The 19,457-nt window shown below is 37.2% G+C and overlaps 1 protein-coding gene across 2 annotated transcripts in view; it reads left to right on the top strand.

Moving 5' to 3' along the window:
• The first annotated feature begins 293 nt into the window (after positions 1-293).
• Positions 294-19,457, top strand: part of LOC115216203 (calcitonin gene-related peptide type 1 receptor-like) — a 103,408-nt gene continuing 84,244 nt past the window's right edge. For both annotated transcript variants that reach the window (XM_036506637.1, XM_036506638.1), the window contains exon 1: positions 294-1,455. In XM_036506637.1, the coding sequence (XP_036362530.1) occupies positions 1,023-1,455 (433 nt within the window). In that variant the 5' untranslated portion in view covers positions 294-1,022. The remainder of the gene's footprint in view (positions 1,456-19,457) is intronic.

The raw sequence follows: 19,457 nt of genomic DNA, 5'->3' as shown, positions 1-19,457 counted from the left end.
TGTGTGTGTGTGTGTGTGTGTGTGTGTGTGTGTGTATGTATGTGTGTATGTGCGTATACATGTATGAATGCATGTATGCATTGACGTATTTTCGTTGTAGAAGTAGTTTTCAAGATTTCCGCTGCAATGGTTTTGACGCTTCCGACTTTCATGATTTTTTGCTTTCCAATATTTATATAAGCATGTGTTATTTTAAGGGTTTGTGTATTTGTATTTGTGCGTGGGTTGTATATGTGTGCGTTTATGTAGGTGTGCATATACTATATACATGTACTCTTATTTTAAATACAGGTGCACCGTTTAGATTTCTGAAATACCAATTGGACTTTGAATGAAGTAACACACACACATAGACACACAAGCTCTACGAAATGGAAAATAGGAACGGAAAATAAAGAAAGAAACATACATCATCACAGCAAAGGAAACATTAAACGTGCAATTGAAACATTCAAGTAGCGGGATTTTTGATGGTAAATATACGTCATTGACCATTTGTAAGTGTAACATTTCCCAGAAGCGATGCAAAAGAAGTATACACCAGGTGTGCCAGTACTGCGATACGGAAAAGATTTCGATTAGAACGCATTTCAATCCACTTACGTCAATATTTCCATTAGGAAAGCTATAACAGTCACATCTTTATTCCTTTATAATCCATCCATCCATCCACACACACACACACACACACACACACAACATATACATCCTATCAGATGCAAAAGAAGTCAATACTGAATATTGGTGAGAACTTGTAGAAGTAAAAGTAAACGTTTATATATTATTTATTCCGAGCACATCGCCATAAATACACACTTATATAAAAGATACCCACATATATACATAATACATACATAATTACATATATTTGTATATAGATACATATACGCATACATACATGCATGAATGTGAACAAACAAAAAATTATGTATAAGAGAATTTATAATTAAAAGAGTAATCACTCGTCTATAACTTTTGATCCCGATTGTCTCATCAGATTGCTATCCACCCTCTACCTTCCAATGTATCCGATCCACTGCCGTGATCGATCTGGTACACAACCTTTTCACTTATATAAGCTCATCACTTGCACAATGTGTTACTACTACTTATTTCCAAATTTAAACGTTTTCCATCATACACTCGACTATAATTTGAACGTTGTCAACACCAACTACAGCGCTGCTCCAGACGTCGAAAATGAAACTGCGATGACACAGCTTTGTGGAGCCATTAATGATTACGATAGATGCTATCTTTGGAACTCCTGTTGTTTGGCAGCTTTGAAATGCTGTCAGGAACAACACAGAAATATCCAGACGTTTACACCAAACAACAACACTTTGTATTGTCCACCTACTTGGGATGGTTACGGCTGTTGGAACATGACTCCTGCGAAGACTAGGGTCTTTGAAAAATGTCCGAGTTATGTTACAGATGGTATCTGGGCTTACAGTAAGTAATTATTACTACTAATATCATTTTAATCGTTGTTGTTATTGTTGTTGTTGTTGTTGTTGTTGCTATGTGTTAGAGGTACTTTGCTTCGGATCGTGAAAGGTTAGATGGTTTTTTTTCTTGGATATACTTTGTTGTATTTTAATTTTGGGACAGTTCGTTGAATAAAGATCCTTACTTCATTGTGTGAAGATGAAGACAGTAAGTGTGGGCCTTAAGGAGCGCCTCCCTAACAACAAAATTTCACCATATCGTAAATTTTAATGCTTAAAATTATGATGACACCAGAGCTCATTCCCACAGCAGTGTATGAAGTGATAGGAAGGGAAAAGATTTCTCCGAATAAAACATTGAATACAGCATTTCTTTTCATCTCAACTCAAACATCAACAGGCTTGACTGCTAACTTTAGATTTGACGACAGGAGAACAGATGAATACGAAGACAATAGCGCTAGCAGTAACAACAGCAGCAACAGCAGCAGAAACCATAGTAGCAGCATAGGCAGCAATTACAACAGCAGCAATGACAACAACAACAACAACAACAACAACAACAACAACAACAACGAAAGCAAAAACAACAATGATTGCAGCCGCAGCAGAAACAACAGCAGCAACAGCAGAGTGGAGGCGCAATGGACCAGTGGTTAGGCAGCGGATTCGTGGTCGTAAGAACGCGGTTTCGATTCCCAGACCGGGCATTGTGAGTGTTTATTGAGCAAAAACACCTAAGCTCCACGATGATCCGGCGAGGAGTAGTGTTGATCTCCGCTGTACTCTTTCACCACAACTTTCTCTCACTCCATCTTCCTACTTCTGCCACAAAGCAGTGGAACCATGGTGCTCTAAGATATGAAGAAACGGAAATCTTTCGATTAGTTCGCGTGGTGGAGGCACAATGTGATAACAAAACCACCATTTGATCTTTGACGAGTCAAACTGGGCACGTAATACCGATTCCAAGTAGATGTGAGCGGCTTTTCATTGGCACTTCACTTAACTGTTCGGGGCCGACGGTGTGTCGAAGATGAGTATGGGCTTTACTGCCTGCGTCGGATGGAAATGCAGAGTCCTGCGAAAAGCCGATAACAGCTAATGATAAACGGAAAGCGTTAAATGAATGCATATGAAAGAGAAGTTGCCATAACTGGATGATCTGTCCTACAAACTTTACTTTCACATGCTAGTCTTGTTTGGTATCCTTTTGGCAAACTGCTAATGCAAAGGGAAGAATCCCCTGTCCTGCGATATGTGATGCAGTGCTACTGTTGAGAAATTATCTGAACATTAGCGTGGGGTCGACCTTGATAATATTAAACCCGTAACTGTTAAATATAATAGTTAAGATGTTCGTCAATGTTTGCTAAGATGTTTACGCTTTTCATTGATGATCTTGTTGGTGATGCGACGGCATGTGTCATCCCAATGAGATCTATCCACCACACGCGATACACTATAGACAGGTTAGATAGAGTATTAATTTAAACCATTCGAAAGCCTTCGATGGAATCAACTATCAATACTTCGTGGCTATTCTGAAGATGGCTGGTTTCAAGCTCGTCTTCAGAAGATTGATTTCCTCACTGTATTGCGAAGTTTGCTCTGTAGTCAGAATGTATGACCATCTGTCGGAACCGTTCAAATTCGTGCGTTAGGTTCGTCGAAAGAGTTCCAGCTCTCTACTTCTGTACGTGCTAGCACTAGAATGATGACTGGAGATGCTGGAGGTTTTTGAAGGGCATGGTGCGGACGACGACATCATTATAATTGTGTCGGACACCAAATACATTGAGGTGATCGGTACATTGAGGTGATCGGTGGCAGGAGCATAAATCAACCAGGCAGGTGGTTCAGCCACTCTGCAACTGGAAAAGCAGTTCCACGCCATCCAACTGAGAAGAGGTGACGAACAGGGTGGCCATTGTCACTAAAATATGGGTAGAGAAGAAAGTATCCCCGAAGGGTCGGATGCTGGTGGTGAAAACTCACATCGCATCTGTCATCTGCTACTGCCTGACCCTCATGTCTTGCTCCGCTTTATGGTTGACTACAATGGATTGCTTGCTTTTCTACTTTCTTTGAAGGGGACATGTTCCGTTGATCAGATGATCCATTTGTAGTCAACACCTGCTGTGTAGATGGATGGACACGTTGTACATAATGATGCACAGACGTAAGCTGAAGTTACAACATCAACATTTCCTTGACAGTGAGCAGGTGTTGTCACCGTTCGCCAGACACGCTTTTCAGCAGTTCCTCTCCTTCACAGAGGTGGAGTTCTGAATTAAAAGTACACCGAAGCAGAACGCCTGGTACCTTGAATGCTGTTAGGCTCTCATATCCCTCTGCCAGACTATTCGGTGGGTCTTCCGCTATGGCGTCCTGAACAGGAATAGTAATAAGAGAGATGGCGTCCTTGGAGAGACATTGAGCGTCGATGAAAATTATCTAGCTAGCCTTTCCCAGAAGATTTCCAAACTGGAGCCATAGATAATTTCCAGAAGTCTCTGGTCTATCAGTGTTAATGGGTGGCGGGGGATAACTGTTTCAGCTTAAACTCTATACGCATGGTAATACTGGCAGCCGCGCCTGGCTGAGGTCCACGCAGAGCTACGAAACCGTCCTAGTTCAAGCCGTTTTTCTTCTGTGTGGTAGCTATAACAAAATTGTTTCTCTGGTGCAAAGCCTTACAAACTTACTCACAAATTATAGACTGTCTGACAGGAACGGACTGACTTTTCTCATTGTAACAAAGTGGACATGGACAAATTGTATCATGACAATAAGACACTTTCCTCTTTGGCCTAGCCCTCATCGAGTTTTAAAAATTTCACTTGAAATGATAAGTGAGGGTACGGAGGAAAGTTTGGCTTCCCAGAAAATTTGTTGAAAGGAGGAGAGTGGTGAACGTGGTCCGTGTGAATGGGCCTGCTCTGAACATGCACCTGTAATTCTAAGGGAGAATAGTTGCTTTAGTGGTCATGGAGACCGTTTTTATATGTAGTTTCGACAAATAATAAAAAATAAATGCGCCCTTTTAAAGCCTAGCCAGGTTCATGGGCCCGGTTTCTCGGTTTCAATGGCGTATGTGTTCCCCAGCTGGACGGGACGCCAGTCCATCGCACCGTTACTCAATTTTGGCAGCTGAGTGGACTAGAGCAACGTGAAATGAAATGTTTTGCTCGAGAATTCAACGCGTCACCCGCTCCAGGAATCGAAACCACAATCTTACAATCATGATGCTGACACCCTAACCACAAAGCCACGTTCCTCCACGTTTCTACAAATAGCCTTCGGATATTTCTGTAGGAGCTTGTCTTACTATCTCTTTATCGGAGCGTTCTGTAGTTTCAATTTTATCTTAAATTTCAGCCTTTTCATAATTTCTGTTGCTTCTTTTCTTCTTCATGGCTTTTTATCATTTCAGCCTTTGTTTTTATTGACATTCTTGAAGACAAAAAAGTAGATTTTAGTTTTTATCGACATCCCTGAAGGCAAAAAAAAAAGAGAAAAATCAGGAGTTAGTTTTGTTCGGGTTTCATAGCTATTTCTAAAAGCTTTCATAATTTGTTTAGTAAACATTTTTGTAGTTGTACTGTAAATATTATATAATACATCTGTTGTTGAATTTCCCTATATACATAGAAAATATAATTTTTCAGCATCAGATTTTGAGTGCTGTGTTCTAAATGCAGCCATTATTTTTCCGGTCTTTCTCTCTACACTTTCTCTCTCCAATTGAGAATAATATAACTATAACTTATATTTGTTACAATTCGAGTATTGATGCCTTTTACCTTATTTTTTGAATGTATCTTTGTTTTCAGTATTAATCTGATGCATCTATATTCCTCCTTCATCTTTCCCCTTCATTCGTGTGTATGGTACACTATCATCATCATCATCATCATTATTATTATTGATATTTGCTATGAACACTATGGGATTTTGCTTCTGTATGTTTCAGGCATTTTGCTGCTTTCGCTCTCAAAAGGATACGTTTGCATTGTATTTTCCTGATAATTTTCTTGACAAACCAACACCCATCATTTATATGCAGTTTTTTTCATAAGATACTCCTCCCTAGTAGCGTTTCCTTCAAGAAAATCCGCAATCTTGTATTAAAAATTCTATAAAAAAAAAACAAGCGGATGCCAAAAATGCCGTTTTAGTATTCACTGTGGAAGAAGATAATTTTAACAGGGAAAAAGGAAAGCGCTAGGAATTATTGGAATTGTCGTCATGACAACGAAAGACTTTGGTGTTACTACCACACCCGCTTTAACTATGACATTGACGTTATTGAATTGTAACGAGTGCCATTGTAGAAAATCCAACAAAAGGAGCAACAGCAACGTCAGCATCTTTGTCAGTAACTCACGTTTCTCGAATTTCTCTGGAAAAAAATGTCACATCTACATTCCTCCCACTATTATAGTCGATAATACCAACACCGATGTGAATCGCAGAAACAACAACGAGAACAACGTCGACAACTTCAAGGCCACCGCCATTGTAACAATGTTCATGCATCAGCTATTATCAACATTGCATCAATCATCACCCTCGAAACCAATAAGAACAACGTTTCCATCAACACCATTATCACCACTATTAATGACCACTGTCATTATCAGTAATATAAATAAGTCAAGTCCTATACGTATTTCTTTATTGCCCATAAGGGGCTAAACATAGAGGGGACAAACAAGGACAGACAAAGGGATTAAGTCGATTACATTGACCCCAGTGCGTAACTGGTACTATATCTATCGACTCCGAAAGGATGAAAGGCAAAGTCGACCTCGGCAAAATTTGAACTCAGAACGTAACGGCGCGCTAACGTTTCTGCCAGCTCGTCGCCCTATTCAACAGGACTGAGTTCGTGCGGAAACATATACACTGACCTCTCATTACAGATACAAAAACCGAATCGATAAGATAGAGCCTTAATTACTGATACGCCAGTAAAAAAAAAAAGGATCAGATGAGTCGACAGTCCAGCCCTGGTATATTCTGGGGTGTAGTGTTGTCGATGTATTAAGGATCTTTTAAGTTTAATATAGCACGAAAGAGAAAATGGGGCAGTGACTTCTCTGTGCCACTAGGAAGAGGAGGCTTTAAAAAAAAATAGCCATACATACAGCCTCCTATTTATTATGCCGCCCTAAATTGGTTTCAAATTTTGGCACAAGGATGGCAATTTCTGGGGAAGGAGTTCATCGATTATATCGACACCGTTACTCAAATGATAATTATGTTATCGTCCCTGAAAGGATGAAAGGCAAAGTCGACCTCGGCGGAATTTGAACACTGAACGTAAATTTGAACGAAGTGCCGCTAAGGTGTTTCATTCAGAAAAACTGGATTTCACCTACACAGCTCATTTCCGAATAATTTTCTTTTACATAGATTTTATCTTCCTTTACGATATTCCATCATTCTTGTGGTTTAGATGGCTCAGCTTTTTTTCTTTTGTTTTATGGGTTAGTTAATTTATTTTATGTTTCTTGTTTTATGCTTCTTCGTAGAGTTATTTACCTTGTTTGTTAAATCCTTTAAAAGTATTTTTATTTTCCCCAAAAAATGGTTTGTTTTAAATACTTGCTTCGTTTCTCAAATCTATATATTATCTACTTTATCTTTCACCTGCTAATTAATTAAATCTCTTTTTGTTCTTTTTAATTGCTGTTTCTTTTTTTTTAAAGTGTAACATTTTTGTGCCACTTTTTCTTTTCTCTTGCTGCCATTCCCCTCGCCATACGCCTTTCTTTCACCTTCGTCCGTTATATTTCCTAAAGTATTGAGTTGGTTTTCTCGCTGCATACATTCGATTATGTACTTTGCTGTTATTATTACATAATACTATGCAGCGAGCTAGCAGAATTGTTAGCATGCCGGACAAAATGTTTAGCAGCATTCCGTGCGTCTTTAATTTCTAAATTCAAATCTTGCTGAGGTCAACTTTGACTTTCATCCTTCTGCGATATATAAAGTAAAGTATCAGTCAAGTACTGGGTTCGATATAATTCTTTTCTACTCTAGGCACAAGGCCTGAATTTTTTGGGGGAGGAGCCAGTCGATTAGATCGGCCACAGTACGCAACTGGTACTTAAATTATCGACTCCGAAAGGATGAGAGGCAAAGTCGACCTCAGCGGAATTTGAACTCAGAACCTAAGGACAGACGAAATACCTATTTCTTTACTACCCACAAGGGCCTAAACACAGAGGGGACAGACAAACGGATTAAGTCGATTATATCGATCCCAGTGCGTAACTGGTACTTATTTAATCGACCCCGAAAGGATGAAAGGCAAAGTTGACCTCGGCGGAATTTGAACTCAGAACGTAGCGGCAGACGAAATAACGCTAAGCATTTTGCCCGGCGTGCTAACGATTCTTTTTTCTTTATTGCCCCCAAGGGGCTAAACATAGAGGGGATAAACAAGGACGGACAAAGGGATTAAGTCGATTGCATCGACCCCAGTGCGTAATTGGTACTTAATTTATCGACCACGAAAGGATGGAAGGCAAAGTCGACCTCGGCGGAATTTGAACTCAGAACGTAGCGGCAGACGAAATAACGCTAAGCATTTTGCCCGGCGTGCTAACGATTCTTTTTTCTTTATTGCCCACAAGGGGCTAAACATAGAGGGGACAAACAAGGACGGACAAAGGGATTAAGTCGATAGCATCGACCCCAGTGCGTAATTGGTACTTAATTTATCGACCACGAAAGGATGGAAGGCAAAGTCGACCTCGGCGGAATTTGAACTCAGAACGTTAAGACAGACGAAAAACTGCTAAGCATTTCGCCCAGCATGCTAACGTTTCTGCCAGCTCGCCGCGTTTGGCTTCGTTATAATTGACTATACCCTTTCCATCAAAAGTACTGGACTTGTGCCAAAATTAAGTCGTCCGATCACCGAGTTTTAGCAACATCCGTCATAGTTACGATTGAGATGGGTGACAAACCAGACACAATTATTACGTAGTACTAGTGCGTTGGATTGGTAAAATTGCTAGAGAATCTGACCTAATGTCTAGCTGTATTTCTTACTACTTCTAAATTCAGAGTTCAAATCCCATCGAGATCAACCTTAATTTTTTTCCTTCCGAGTCGATATAATTATGTACCAATCAAGTACTAATTGGGTCAAAGTAATCGACTAGCCTTCTCTTCCAAATTTCAGACCTTGTATCTAAATTATAAACATTCATTACGTAGCACAGGCAAAGTGATCGATTGGAGAAATTGTTGGAAAGCCGGATAAAATGTCATGCGATAATTGTCCCGCCGAGGTCAACTTTATCTTTCCGGGGCCCATAAAATAAAGTACCTGTCAACTACTCGGGTCGTTAGCATTGACTGGTCTTTCATCCAAAACCTGCTGGCCCTGTACCTAAATTAGAGACAAGTATTACCTAATACTGTGAAGTTTGGAGCTGTTTTTTCCTTGATCATTTCATTCATGTTGGGCTGTAGTGTGTTTATATTGTGTTCTATTGGAGTTCCCCGGCAGTGTTGTATTATGTTGTAGTGCGAGTTGTGTTGTGCTACTGTGGTTTAGTATCATTTTTTGATCAGTCGTTATTTTCTCAATACTTATGGGAGATAAAATGATTCATAGTCACGAGTTATGTGTATAAAAACATTCGATTAAATTAACAACCAAGCAATGCCATTAATTATGAGGACAATTCTGTTAGCAATTTTTCACAATATTACTTTAGTTAATAACATTTCTTGAGAATTACAACTTTCTCTAAAACACGTGTTGTACTTTAAACAACACTGAAGTTACAAGCTGTGCTTTTGAAAGCTAATAATTTTCATTGGCATATCTTCATGGCTACTATTCTCGCTTCAGTTACGGCTACAACGCTACCTTTCCGTTTAGTTTTTGCTGCTTTCTTCATATACACTATTTTAATCAAATGAACCCTTTTGTTGCCTTTGTGTTAAATTTCTACTGGAACTTGGAAAAACACATGCAGTCATTGACATGTAAATAAATTAGAGGGATTTGGTTATATATTTGTCTGCATAGCTTTTATTATTCTCAATGCACTAACTACCATACAGATTGTTTCTGTTTCTTTCCCCCACATGCTGATTATTTCTATAGCCAGATTTATATACTTGGATAGCTGTTGCATGGTGGAAGAGCTATTTTAGCCATCTAAAATACACTAAAAGCTGTTATATTCAGTATTTATTTATTTCACGAGGTGTCAAAATTATCCCCACACCACTATGAACTAGTCACTGCACAGTTCCACTGCAGCTGTATGAAAATTAGTCACTGACAAATTCGCTTAGCCTCACACTCTGCCCTAGATTTTTTTTTAAACTTTTAAACAGATATATGGGACATTTGTTTTGAGCGTTACTTTCAAATTCTGCATACCTAGTTTGCGTTGCGTTGAATACCAAGCAGAACCTTTCGTACATGGGTAAATGTAGAAATCTCATAAAATCCTGTAATTATTGTTCAGTCTCACAACGTCTGGCTCGAGTTCATGCCACTTTTCTGTCGTCTTGAATGTACACATTTGACTAACATCCCGATGCACTCTTTTACTGATACGGCCATCCCTGTACATGAGCTCTTTTCATACAAGATTACTGCTTTGACTTAAGAGATGGCTAATACTTTTGTCCCCTTTTCCACAGATACTGAGTTTGCTCTTTGAAATTTATTAATCTCAAATTTGAATTCTTTAACTATTTCAGTGACTTTTTGGATACTACTAGCTAGAGAAAATCATAATGTTCGTTGTGCATTATGAGTAGCGTCCCAGTTCTTCTATATAATTCCAGCTGTTCTCTCTTTGTCTATTTTAGAAAAGGAGTACAGCATCTCAGTAATGGTACAGCCCATGTAATTATCAAAATCCTTGACGAGCCGTCAGAATCGTTAGCACGCCAGTCAAAATGCCTAGCGGCATTTTGTAGGTCTTTACGTTCAGAGTTCAAATTCTGCCGGGGTCAACTAAGCCTTTCATTCTTCCGGGGGGGGGGGTCGATAAATTAAGTACCACTGATACACTAGGGTTGATGTAATCGAGTTGTTGTCTTCCCCAGTGTTGTTTAAAGTACAACACGTGTTTTAGAGAAAGTTGTAATTCTCAAGAAATGTTATTAACTAAAGTAATATTGTGAAAAATTGCTAACAGAATTGTCCTCATAATTAATGGCATTGCTTGGTTGTTAATTTGAGTAGAAAGGATTATTATCATTATTATTATTATTATTATTATTATTATTAAATCATGAAAACTCAGCTTTATTCTGCTGGGTATGATGAAAAGTGTCAGTTGCCCACGCACAGCCAGCAGACTAAGGTGGCGCTTGCTTGCTGATCATGCTTCAAGAACCCTGCGGAGGACTTTTGCAACGTAACAAGGTGTTTTTTATCTTTACATTCATTCCATTTGGGGGGGGAGAGGGCGTCCATGTTGGTAGTTGGGTACTGATACTTCCAAGTGCACCAATCACTAATAGTATTGCGTCCACTTTCTTCAGTACACACAATCTGCGTACTTCATCATAGTGGTTCACTTTTTCTTCTTTCTCTTCAATCCTGTTCTTGCCAGAACATGTCAATTATCGGGTGTTTTTTCCTTTTCTATTCACTACAACAATGTCAGGTTTTCGATGTTTAATCTGACGGTATGAATCATTGAATCCATCAATCATAATAATAATAATGATAATAATAATAATTATTATTATTATTATTATTATTATTATTGAAAATCATGGTTGATATAAGGGCTTCCGTAAAAACTGTCAGTTTTTACGGAACTACAAACTGCTCTCTTCTATCTCATTCACCCTCTCTCTCTCATTCTCTTTCTTTCTCTCTTTCTCTCTTTCCAATTCTCTTTCATAATTTGCATACATACATACATACATAACTATTGATAGAATTTGAAAGGATCTTCAATCTTTTTTCTAAAAATAAGACACAGAGGCCATTCTTTCTGCAACACTTAATCTAAATAATGGCCTTTGCTATTCTTACCGCAAATGATCTAGTCACCCTAAAACTATTACCTAAAACTTTTGTTATGACTCTGCAGGATTTCCGCTAATGAGCAGTTATTTTAGGTCCCTTCTTCCATATTATAATCATGCCTTAGTTGGGAGTAAGTGTCAATATAAAATACCTTACATTACACCTTTTAATAATGTTAGAATTACATGAAATTGATATACTGTCTGATACAACGTCACGATAGATGTGTGAACCTACGCTAATAACTGAATGAAAATCATTAAGACTCGGGTAAAGTGTAATGACCACACCATCACCGCCACCCGCCACAAATAAAACTATAAACTATATAGGATCGTTTATGACCCTCTGCATATGTGCATTTCTGAGTATTGATGATGCATACCACCATGTATATGCATCTTGATATTAAATTGCTTGGCAAGCGCTGTATCAATCAGATATTCTTTTCTACACTAGGCACAAGGCCCGAAAGTTTTGCGGAGGGGGCCAGTCGATTAGATCGACCACAGTATGCAACTGGTACTTAATTTATCAACCCCGAAAGAATGAAAGGCAAAGTCGACCTCGGTGGAATTTGAAATCAGAACGTAAAGACATGAAATGCTGCTAAGCATTTCACCCGGCGTGCTAACGTCTCTGCCAGCTCGCCGCCTTTAGCAGTTTATTCTTTTCGTCTCTAGGCACAAGACCCGAAATTTTGGGGTATAGGGTCAGTCGATTAGATCGATCCCAGTACGCAACTGGTATTTAATTTATCGACCCTGAAAGGATGGAAGGCAAAGTCGACCTCGGTAGAATTTGAACTCAGAATGTAAAAACGGACGAAATAGCTATTTCTTTACTACCCACAAGGGGCTTAACACTGAGAGGACAAACAAGGACAGACAAACACATTAAGTCGATTATATCGACCCCAGTGCGTAACTGGTACTTAATTTATCGACCCCGAAAGGATGAAAGGCAAAGTCGACCTCGTCGGAATTTGAACTGAGAACGTAACGGCAGACGAAATACGGTTATGCATTTCGCCCGGCGTGCTAACGTTTCTGCCAGCTCGCCGCCTTTAGCAGTTTATTCTTTCCTTCTCTAGGCACAAGACCCGAAATTTTGGAGCAGGGGTCCAGTCGAACAGATCGAACTCAGTACGCAACTGGTACTTAATTGGTCGACCCCGAAAGAATGAAAGGTAAAGTCGACCTCGGTGGAATTTGAACTCAGAATGTAAAAACGGGCGAAATAACACTAAGCATTTCGCTCGGCGTACTAACGATTCTGCCAGCTCACCGCTTTTCTGCATCAATCAGATATTTTTTTCTATTCAAGGCACAAGGCCCTGAAATTTTGGGGGAGGAGTCAGTCGATTAGATCGTCCCCAGTACGGAACTTGTACTTAATTTATCGACACCGAAAGGATAAAAGGCAAAGTCGACCTCGTCGGAATTTGAACTCAGAATGTAATTGTATCAATCGGATATTGCAGCGAATATGCTAACAGTCTCGACCACTCCCGCCAGAGAGAAAAGTTCTAAACCTATAGGTTAGTAAGCATATATTGGCGCATGTGCCATTATGTTTTACATGTGTGTGTGTGTGTGTGTGTGTGTGTGTGTGTGTACGTGCATGATCGTGCGTGTGTATGTGTTTATGTATTTTGTATGTGTGAGAGAGAGAGAGAGGTATGTGTGTTTATGTACAGTATAATACATTGATAGATAAATTCTTTATTCGCTTGACTTAGGAAGGAAATTACAAGTCACTTAATTGTCGTATGAACTGCATCATCTCCAAAATATATATAATAATTAGATTTGAATGCCCATAAACACACGTACACCAATGCATTCCAACGAGCACGCAGGTCATTTTCAAGCGCTAACGATAGGATAAATAAACGTTTAACCACTCACACCATTCACAGAATTCACACTGTGCATATACACGGACACGCGTGCACATTCACAAACATGCTGTCTCTCATACTTTTATAAAATCCACATCATACGCAAACAAGCACGCAGGCACGTACACAGACACACTCACACATACACTCTTCTTTTCCAATTCTCATTCACATCCTATAAATATATATATAAATAGATTCTAAAAAACTAGGAGACAAACAAGCCTGGAATAGAGAGGGTACGCAGTGAATAGTGGCTAAAGGATTTTGATGAAACTTGCTGAACGATCAATCAAACATTGGTTAATTGGTTAATCAGTTGACTAATATTAATAAAAGAAGTGAAATACATACAGTGCGTGTCTTTGTGCTTCTTATTGGCATATTGACCGTCCCGAGACACAATATCTAGAATATATTTTGATATAATACACTACATAATTTAGAAGTGACTGCCCAGAATTTTTAGTCAAGCACTTTTTTTGCTTTACTAACCCTAACCCTAATTGCGCCCGCTATGATAGGAATTGTTTCTGTTTTTTTGATTCCACATTCGAGTTACCTCTATTTCCTGGTCTTTATATTTTGAAAGTTTCTCCGTTTCTTTTAGAGAAACGTTGTCATCTGCTGATATTTATACATCAATGAGAAAGCATTTTTTTTCTTCATGATCTCTGACAACTATATCTGGCGTATTGCCCTTAATTTCTCTATCTGTCGTATTTCTCTATCTGTGTATTGGCATATCCCAGAGTATGGTTGCTTTCTCGTTTTCTGTGACCTTTTCTGGCGTGTGCTTATACCATCTTTTTTCTGTTGCTATTCCATAGTGTTGATATAGCTTCCAGTGTATGTAAGTCCCAACTCTGTCGTGTCTGTGAATATATTCCTTCTTAGCCAGGACTGGGCAGTCAGAGATAATATGATTTATTGTTTCTTGTCCATCTCCACATATTCTGCAGTTACTTGTTATGTTTCTTTTCATTATATATTTTTGGTAATTTCTGGTAGGGAAGCTTTGGTCTTGTGCTGTATTTAAAAACCCTTCAGTCTCTGCTTTGTGTCCTGAGCTCCTCAACCATTGCTGAGATTGTTCTCGGCCATCGTTTTAACAAGGTCCGTTGCTGTTCTAGTTTTAGTTTGGATTTCATTTGTCTTATAGCTTTTGCTGTTTCTTCTTCTTCTTCTTCTTCTTCTTCTTCTTCTTCTTCTTCATATTTGTTAAGTAGTATGACTTCTTGTTTGTATTTGTCAGCTTCCTTAAATACTGAAAACAGTAGATATTTTTGCAGTCCTATGGTGGTTATTTTATAATAGTTTTCCAGCTGTATAAGGCCTCTACCACCTTCTATACATTGCATATATAGCCTTTCTATGTCAGATTTTGGGTGGTACCTCCTAGATCCTGTCATTATTTTTCTAGTTTTCCTGTCTATTTTGGTTAGTTCATTTAGTGTCCAGTTAAAGATATTGTAGCTGTCACTTATAACTGGGACGGCTCTATTATTATTATTATTATTATTATTATTATTAATATTATTATTATTATTAATATTATTATTATAGTGTCCTTTGTCTGAAATCTTTCGCCACACATCCTGTGACCTCTTCAGCAACTACCCATCTCACTTGTCTCCGCCTCTTCTCCATTCTCTCTTTTTTTGTTTACGCTTTCTAAAAATAACACTTTAAGGTCAGTTGAATTTATTTTGTAGGTTTTTTTTCCTTTTATATTTCTCTTTTCTGTATTTCATTATTCTTGTTTTCGATGATGAAAGGAACTACTGTACTTTTACCAATAACTGCTATATTCTAAAAATATATATTCTGAAATAGGGAAGTAATTCTCCATCTAAACTAGATTACCATATGCTATTTCTGTTGTTTGATACATCTGTAATACTCTAAATTATAAATAAGTAATTACAGTTCCGTTTTATGTATAACTATTTTGTCATACTTTCAGATCTAAGAAATATGTTTTATAAGTAGATGCATGGTTATATATGTATATAAGTTTGTATATACAGATTCGTATAAATATGTGTATATGTGTGTATATAGGAATATATGTATATATGCATATGAATGTACGCGTAAATATATTAATGTGTAGAAACATATTGCGTGTGCTTGTTTACGCAAGTATCTACGTGTGTGTGTATATATAGTATGACATTATGATCATGAATGTATGTTCGACTATATATGATTGAGTATATATTTATTTGTATATGTATGTACATATGTCTCTGTGCGTATGCCCGAAATGAGGAGTGGATAGAAAGTCGACATTTTTACTCTTGTTCACGTATTTCATATTTGAACCGTTGTTGACGTCTTATATCCATATATTTATGTGTATATATATATATATATATATATATATATATTATATATATATATATATATAATGTAGGATATATATAATGTAGGATAAAATTTTTTTCAAAAAAATTTTATCAATGGCCAGCATATTAAAAAATACATTTAAAGGTTAAATTTATAAACAATTCATAAATAAGGGCAAACGAAAAAATTTCTAATGCCAAATATGCCGAAAAATTGGACATATTGTCCATTAACCATATAATTTTTTCACAATACGCACGCTACTCGAAAAAAGGTCGACAGAAATTTCTAAAAAATTCCATTATTACCATATCGGACCGATATATATATATATTATATATATATATATATATATATATATTATATATATATATATATATATATATATATACTGTTGTATTTCGGAATAGTCATTTTGCCAGTTTAGCTAATAATATATATATATATACAGTGTTACATTTAAACACATAAGAGGCATCCATCATAGGACTCCTTGCATGCTAGACAGAACAGTTAAATTCCAAACCACTATTAGAATAAAACTTCGAAGGGAATGAAAAATAAAAACACTTACCATCTAAATCTTGGACCATGGTTTCAGACTTTTTTAGCAAACAAAATAATTTGCTAGGCGAAGTCTTCTTCCGCAGATACACCTTAAACATATATACAGGAGGAACTCTAGTATATGCCCCGATCTTATACATTCTAATTTTTCAAAATTTACCGCGCAAGCGCAGCTCCTTGTCGGCAGTAAACGAAAATGCCAGCTTTCCAATACGAAAATTATCCAGAAAACTTTTTCAATAATTAATGATATCAAGGGTAATAAGAAATATTAGAAATGTCTACTACCAGTGGCCTAGCGTGTAAAAATTTAGTCAATAGACTATATATTATTCATATAAATACAATATGTATTTAAACACGTAAGAGGCATCCATGGTCCAGGATTTAGATGGTAAATGTTTTTATTTTTCATTCCTTTCGTAGTTTTATCCCTAATAGTGGTTTGGAATTTAACTGTTCTGTCTAGCGTGCAAGGAGTCCTATGACGGATGTCTCATGTGTTTAAACGTAAATTCAAACGAAATACCGCTAATCATTTTGCCCGGCGTTTCTGCCAGCTCGCTGCCTTTAAATAATTATATATTAGTATTGTTACCTATACGTTTTTTTATTATATACTGGCCACATGATAAAATCTTGATAATGATTTTATCCTTAATAATGTTATTATTTACTCCGATCACTTTATGTTGACTGCGGTATTATTTTGGTCGTAAACACACGTGGTTGATGTGAATAAATTAGATTTGACACGTATATACGTATGAATATATGTATATATACGTGGGGATATGTATTATTCGAAGGGGTATTATTAATATTTGCAGTTATGTTCTACGGGGTATATTATACTGAAGACGGCAAAGGAATTTTATACCTCTAAGCTAGAAATTGATCTATAATGTGTGTATGTGTGTTTGTGTATGTATACATAATGTATGTATGTATCTATGAATGTATGCATGAGGGAGGGTGCTGTATTTTTCTTGGTAACTCATGTAATGATATTAGATATTCTGCATTTTTTACTGTATAAATATTTCAATAAAATCAAGATTAAGTTAGATTATATCCAACGAAATAGACTTACCTTAATCTAGAATATTCTATGCAGAATTTGTTCCAACCTAGAATAAATCTACTTTATTCTATTCTTGTAAATCACAATTTGCTGCGAAACGCTAAGAGAGTTTGGCTATTTGTAATATTATTAGTAATATAAGTAATAGTGCATGTATTAAAATATGTTGTTAATTTCGTCATAATCACGAATCGATGCAAAATACATAATACTACAGATTATCGGAGAAAATTAGAATGTATAATTAAAGATCTTTATTACAACTAATTTTGATTTTGAAGTGATGATCTGGAGAAGCAAGAAAACCATGAAGAATAAATCATCACTGAAAATATAAGAGGTATGCATAAAGAAGAGCACAAAAAGAAGAGTTAATCCTAACAAACGACAACAATACAGGGAGAGGATCCTCCGCCTCCTCAACAAAATATCATAGGATCACAGCAGCGTTATGCTGGATGAAAGCGAAGATATGTAAGTCAGAATATCGCACAAATTTCTTGGTGAAATTTTTCTGGAAGTATTCCTTAGAAACCTGGATGACCGAGTATTAATATAGTGCGCACTACGGGTTTATGAGTACACGAAAGAAAGAAACCCCGAACACATTGGACCAATTCAAACCCACTTTACTCTGAAAATCCTAACGAATGTCTTCAGGTACATTAGAGAGCAGTACGGCGGTTCAAACGATCATAAGCAACCCCCTCTCTTGATACCACCAAAAATGAACAATATCCTTAACGGCGTGAAATTGTAAGGGTATTTTGAACGATAACTAACGAGGAAAGAGCAACTTCCGTGTCTTGTGTGAATTTTCTATTTGTTCCTTTGTTGGGTTTCTGCTTAATTTTCGGAACTTATTAAAAGTAACGTTACGCACCATTCTTATTGTGATAATGTACTTGTGCATAAATTGCCCCTTCAATAGAAAACTGTTTCTTTTCTTTTTATTCTCTTCGTTTAGTCTCCAATTCTTGTTTGGGAAGGCTTCCGTTCTTGTATCTCTGTTTTTTCGTTCTTTCTCTCTTTCTTTTGTTCTTTTTCTCTTTCTTTCTTTCTCTCTTTCTCTCTCTTTCTTTCTCTCTCTTTCTTTCTCTCTCTCTCTTTCTCTCTATCTCTCTTTCTTTCTTTCATTCTCTCTCTCTTTCTCTCTCTCTTTCTTTCTTTCTTTCTTAATACATTTCTATATTTATTTCAGTGTCTATCTGCATGTATGAATGTATGTATGTATGTATGTATGTATGTATGTATGTATGTATGTATGTATGTATGTACGTACTTACCTATGTATTTTACAATATAAAAGACAGCACAGGATTGTTTAATGTGGAACAAATACGGTTTTAGCTTACTTCTTTAATGGAAAGAGACAGAGTGGTAACATTTCAGAAGGTAGTCCTCTATCACAAGAAAGAGAAAAGTATAGGAAGAGTGAGAAAAAGGAACAGTCAGAGAGAGAGAAAGAGAGAGAGAGAGAGAAAGAGAGAGAGAGAGAGAAAGAAAGAAAGAAAGAAAGAAAACAATTGAACGAGGGATTTAGAATCATATGGGAATGCAGTTCTATAAAAGGAAGGAGAGAACAGTTGTATACGTGTCAGTATAGGAGAGCATCCTATACTTGCTTGGAAATGACTATTTGAAGGAATGGTATGTGTGATTTTGAAGTGCGTATGTATGTAGAAGTATATGTGGGACTATAGTGAGGTGTTGGTGGTGTATGTAATCCTTAAGCGTTTGTGAAGGATGTATAAGCGTGAAAAGGTGGGAGTGGGCACGAGCGTGAGGCAGAAGGAAATCAAGAGGATTGTGGAAGGTGTGATAGATGTGTGTGCAGGGGTACAGGTGGGGGGTGCTTCTACGCGGAAGGAAGATTTGATCTTAAATAAACAAAAGAGGGAGAAGGTGGAAAATGACTAAGAGGAAAAGTCAAAGATGAAATACTCTGAAAACTGAAAACAATGGTAAAATATAAAAAGAAAAAAGCAAAAGGGGGAAAATGTGATATCTGTGTGTGAGGAAAAGTCATTTGGAAGTCATTTAAAAGTTACACTACACTGGTAA

Source organism: Octopus sinensis, linkage group LG10 (genome assembly GCF_006345805.1).
Source record: "Octopus sinensis linkage group LG10, ASM634580v1, whole genome shotgun sequence".
Classification (NCBI taxonomy): domain Eukaryota; kingdom Metazoa; phylum Mollusca; class Cephalopoda; order Octopoda; family Octopodidae; genus Octopus; species Octopus sinensis.
This window is presented reverse-complemented; position numbering and strand designations above follow the sequence as displayed.